The 5,000-nt window shown below is 53.1% G+C and overlaps 1 protein-coding gene across 1 annotated transcript in view; it reads right to left on the reverse strand.

Moving 5' to 3' along the window:
* Positions 1-5,000, reverse strand: part of ppp2r5b (protein phosphatase 2, regulatory subunit B', beta) — a 118,284-nt gene that overhangs the window by 30,664 nt on the left and 82,620 nt on the right. Inside the window, exons 6-7 of the mRNA XM_059954823.1 lie at positions 2,155-2,214; positions 1,708-2,028 (exon numbers count right to left, since the gene is read on the reverse strand). Of these exons, the coding sequence (XP_059810806.1) occupies positions 1,708-2,028; positions 2,155-2,214 (381 nt within the window). The remainder of the gene's footprint in view (positions 1-1,707; positions 2,029-2,154; positions 2,215-5,000) is intronic.

Here is a 5,000-nt window from a genome sequence, read left to right on the forward strand (position 1 = left end):
GAGGAGATGTCAGAGGCAGGTTTCTTACGGAGAGAGTGGTGAGCGCGTAGAATGGGCTGCCGGTGATAGGCAGACAATAGACTCCCGGGTAGGTACACAGAGCTTTGAAAACTAGAGGGCGATGGGTAAGCCTAGGTACTTTCTCAGGTCAGGACATGCTTTGTGGGCCAAAGGGCCTGGACTCTGCTGTAGGTTTTTCAAGTTTCTGTATAGAACTCTCAGGCTCATTTCCTTGCGGGCATACTTAATAAATCCATAACAGAATCGATGAAAGAGCACACCAATCGGGTGTACAAAGGCCAACAAACTTTGCAAATACTAACAGAAATAATAACAACAACAAATAAATAAACAAGCAATAGATATAGAGAACATGAGATGGAGAGTCCTTGAAAGGGAGTACATTGGTTGTGGGAACATTTCACTGACAGAGCAAGTGAAATTGAATGAAGTTATGCCTTCTGGTTCAGGAGCCTGATGGTTGAGGGGTAATAACTGTTCCTGAACCTGGTGGTGTGGGACCTGAGACTCCTGTACCTCCTTCCCGATGGAATCAGTTTAGAGTTGAGGTTATCCCCTCTGGTTCAGGAGCCTGATGGTTGAGGGGTAATAACTGTTCCTGAACCTGGTGGTGTGGGACCTGAGACTCCTGTACCTCCTTCCCGATGGAATCAGTTCAGAGTTGAGGTTATCCTCACTGGTTCAGGAGCCTGATGGTTGAGGGATAATAATTGTCCCTGAACCTGGTGGTGTGGGACCTGAGGCTCCTGTACCTCCTTCCCGATGGAATCAGTTCAGAGTTGAGGTTATCCTCACTGGTTCAGGAGCCTGATGGTTGAGGGGTAATAACTGTTCCTGAACCTGGTGGTGTGGGACCTGAGGCTCCTGTACCTCCTTCCTGATGGCAGCAGTGAGAAGAGAGCACGTCCTGGGTGGTGGGGGTCCCTGATGATGGAGGCTGATTTCCTGTGACAACGCTCCATGTAGATGTGCTCAGTGGTGGGGATGGCTTTACCTGTGATGGACTGGGCCGTCTCCACTACTTCTTTATGAGAGTGTGTGTGAACATAAAACTCCTGTTAGGCTGATCTGGACTAATGCCCTGAATTCTGGTTGCCCCTTTATGGAGAGGGCATGTGGAGGTCCCGGATTCGGCAGAATGCGCTGCAGCGAGAGGGCTGTCAAACACGCGAGGCTTATGAGACTTTGCGAGGTGTAGAGGGAGCAGACGGCCAGGACCCAAGTATGAAAGCTGAGAGGGTCTGTTTCAAAGAGAGTGAGTGCTGGGTGCTGGGGTCAGTGGTTGAGACACAAAGAGATCGAGAGGCTCTGAGACAGGTTCACGGACGCACAGAGAACGAGGGAGTTCAGTTAGTTAGGGATTTGATTGGGTGGCAAGGCCTGCTGGCGAGCTGTACCGTGGACTGTTCCGTGTATCTGGGGCAGGGTGTTCTGACCGCACCCCCACGTCCCACCACGCCGGGAGGCACAGACAGCAGCAGAACCTCATTTGCTGAGCACGTGGTGGAGGACTGGCCCCTGCGCCGTCAATCATCACACAGTTAAACTGCTCCACGGCTGCCTGCGATCCGCCCTGAGCCTGCGAAATGCCGACCAGCGGACTGGGGCGATGAATTTCGCCCGGGGCTGCAAGGACCTGCTTCGTCTGCCTGTTCAACCACACCGCCCCGAAGCTGACAGTTTCACAGACAGCCGGGCCTGCCGTGTGCAGGCTGGTAATCCGAGGGGAGCAGAATAAGGCCTTTTGGCCCGTCGAGCCTGCCCCACCATTCTATCGTGGCCGATTTATTAACCCCATCCTCCCCAGTCAACTTGGTGCCCATGGCTACCTGAAGCAATGAATCCCAGATTCCACCCCTTGCCCCCGGCCGAGTACCCTGCCCGCCCTTGCCCCTTACCTGGGCGTGGAAGAGAGACAGCGTCCGCGAGGTGTGCAGTGGTATCAGTACCCGGAGCAGGAACTGCTTGTGCTCAGCCTTCAGCGGCAGAGCAAACCCATTGATGATGCTGTGGGGGGGACAAACGAAGAGTGGCTTCAGGTCAGAGGCTGGGACCACACCCCCACCCCCCAGGACAGCCAGCTCGCGGCACGAGGCAACCGCGGGGGGGCTCGACCAGCCAGTCGGTACTCACCTGCCCAGAATCTCCAGCAGCTCAGCCACTCCATTGAAGTGTTCGGACTCGTATATAAACCTGAGGAGAGATCAAGCACGTCACATTCCATCTCCAGCAGTGAGTGACAGCCTCGTTTCAATCACTCCCCCCACGCCGGCACCCAATACAGCTACAGGGTGGGTCATCACAACACCGTAACACATCATAAAAGCAGAAGGCCATTCAGCCCATCAAGTCATAGCTCTGCCATTCTATCATAGCTGCATTGTCCCCACAATACCATTCTCCTGCCTTCTCCTTGTGACGCGCTATCAACCCCAGCTTTAACTATATCCAATGACTTGGCCTCCACAGCCGCCTGTGGCAATGAATTCCCCCCCACCTCCGCTCTAAAGGGACGTCCTAATCTCTGCCCTCTGGTTCAAGAACCTTGGAGAGATGGAGAGGAGTGGAATTGGGAGGAGAGGAGAGGGGGAGGTGGCAGAGAAGGAGTGCCAGTGGCCGGGCAAGGGGGTGGGGTGTGTGGTCAGTGTGGTGCACGTGCAGCCCCATCACACCAGGCAAGGTCATCCGATTCCAAACAATCGGTTTATTGATCATTACGGAATGTCTCTCTGGTGCTTCCTGCTCCCTCCCCTCTCCCTTCCCCTTTTCCCAACCATGATTCCCCTCTCCTGCCCCCTTCCCACTCCCAGTCCACAATGGAGACCCAGATCAGAATCGGGTTTATCATCTCTCACACACGTCAGGAAATTGGGTTTTTTTGCAGCAGTGCAGTGTTGAACGTAAGGTGCCTGAGACAGTACAGTACAATACCCTCGCACAGTACAGTATAACCAGTCAGATTGAACCTGATTCTGACACGTAGGCAGAAGGGTTCAGTCTCATTGGGTGTTTTTCACCCTAATGCGCAGCGACGCAGGTTCAATTCCCACTGCTGCCTGTAAGAATTCTGTACGATCTCCCCGTGACCTTGTGCATCTCTCCCGCACCCAAACGCGTAGCCGGTCGATGGGTTCACTGGTCACTGTAAACCGTCCCGTGACGAGGCTGGGCCGGCATGGCTCGAATCATCGAAAGCGTCAATACCTCAACCAATCAATAAACAAACCCAGGTGATGAAGACCATCAGATACAGGTTTAGGCCATTCGGCCCATCGATTCTGCTCTGCCATTTCACCATGGCTGATCCAATTTTCCTCTTAGTCCCAGTCTCTTGCCTTCTCCCTGTATCTCTTCATGCCCTGATCAATAGAGAAGTTATCAACCTCTGTCTTAAATATACCCAGACCCGGCCTCCACAGTCACCTGTGGCAATGAATTCCTCAGATTCACCAACCCCTGGCTGAAGGAATTCCTCCTCATCTCCATTCTAAATGGACGTCCCTCCACTCTGAGGCTGTGTCCTCTGGTCCGAGACGCACCTCTGCACGTCAACTCTGTCACCACCCGACAGGTTTCAACGAGGTCACCCCTCATTCCTCTGAATTCCACTGAATACGGCCCCAGAGCCATCAATCAATCCTGGAAACATTTCACGAACCTCCTTTGAGCCCCCTCCAGTGTTAGCACGTCCACCCCTAAATAAAAGAGTTCCTGAACACTCAGCCTTACTTTAACGCTCGGCTCCCTGTCACCACAGGGCCAGCGGCCCGGGTTCAACTCCCGCCCGAGTTGGTACCTCCTCCCTCTGACCGGCTGGCTTTCCTCGGGGTGTTGCTGGGCTCGCTGCTCACATGGTGTAATCAGCCAGGGCCATACCACCGGGTCCACAGCCGCAATGCGGCCGCCACAGAGTCTGAACTTGTGATTGGACAGCAGGCTCTCGGAGCATTCTGTCATTGGACGGGAGGTTCTGGAATGTCTCCCATTGTGATTGGATGACAGGTTCTGTGATTTCACTGACTGTGATTGGACGACAGGTTCTGTGATTTCACTGACTGTGATTGGACGACAGGTTCTGTGATTTCACTGACTGTGATTGGACGACAGGTTCTGTGATTTCACTGACTGTGATTGGATGACAGGTTCTGTGATTTCACTGACTGATTGGATGACAGGTTCTCTGATTTCACTGACTGTGATTGGACGACAGGTTCTGTGATTTCACTGACTGTGATTGGACGACAGGTTCTCTGATTTCACTGACTGTGATTGGACGACAGGTTCTGTGATTTCACTGACTGTGATTGGACGACAGGTTCTGTGATTTCACTGACTGTGATTGGACGACAGGTTCTCTGATTTCACTGACTGTGATTGGACGACAGGTTCTGTGATTTCACTGACTGTGATTGGACGACAGGTTCTGTGATTTCACTGACTGTGATTGGACGACAGGTTCTGTGATTTCACTGACTGTGATTGGACGACAGGTTCTCTGATTTCACTGACTGTGATTGGACGACAGGTTCTGTGATTTCACTGACTGTGATTGGACGACAGGTTCTGTGATTTCACTGACTGTGATTGGACGACAGGTTCTCTGATTTCACTGACTGTGATTGGACGACAGGTTCTGTGATTTCACTGACTGTGATTGGACGACAGGTTCTGTGATTTCACTGACTGTGATTGGACGACAGGTTCTGTGATTTCACTGACTGTGATTGGATGACAGGTTCTGCCTGTACTGCTGTCATTCACAGAGGAACCAGCAGGTGGGGGCACTGAGCAACATTCCTTAGCATCAATAGGGATGGAGCAGGGCCAGGGAGAAAGTGTGGGAGGAGAGAGAGGGGGATGAGGGGAGGGGGGGAGAGCGAGGGGAGAGAGGGGGATGAGGGGAGGGGGGAGAAGAGAGGGGGGAGTGAGGGGAGAGTGTGGGAGGAGAGAGAGGGAGAGAGAGAGGGGGGTGAAGGGAG

Source organism: Hypanus sabinus, chromosome 31, assembly GCF_030144855.1.
Source record: "Hypanus sabinus isolate sHypSab1 chromosome 31, sHypSab1.hap1, whole genome shotgun sequence".
NCBI classification, from domain to species: domain Eukaryota; kingdom Metazoa; phylum Chordata; class Chondrichthyes; order Myliobatiformes; family Dasyatidae; genus Hypanus; species Hypanus sabinus.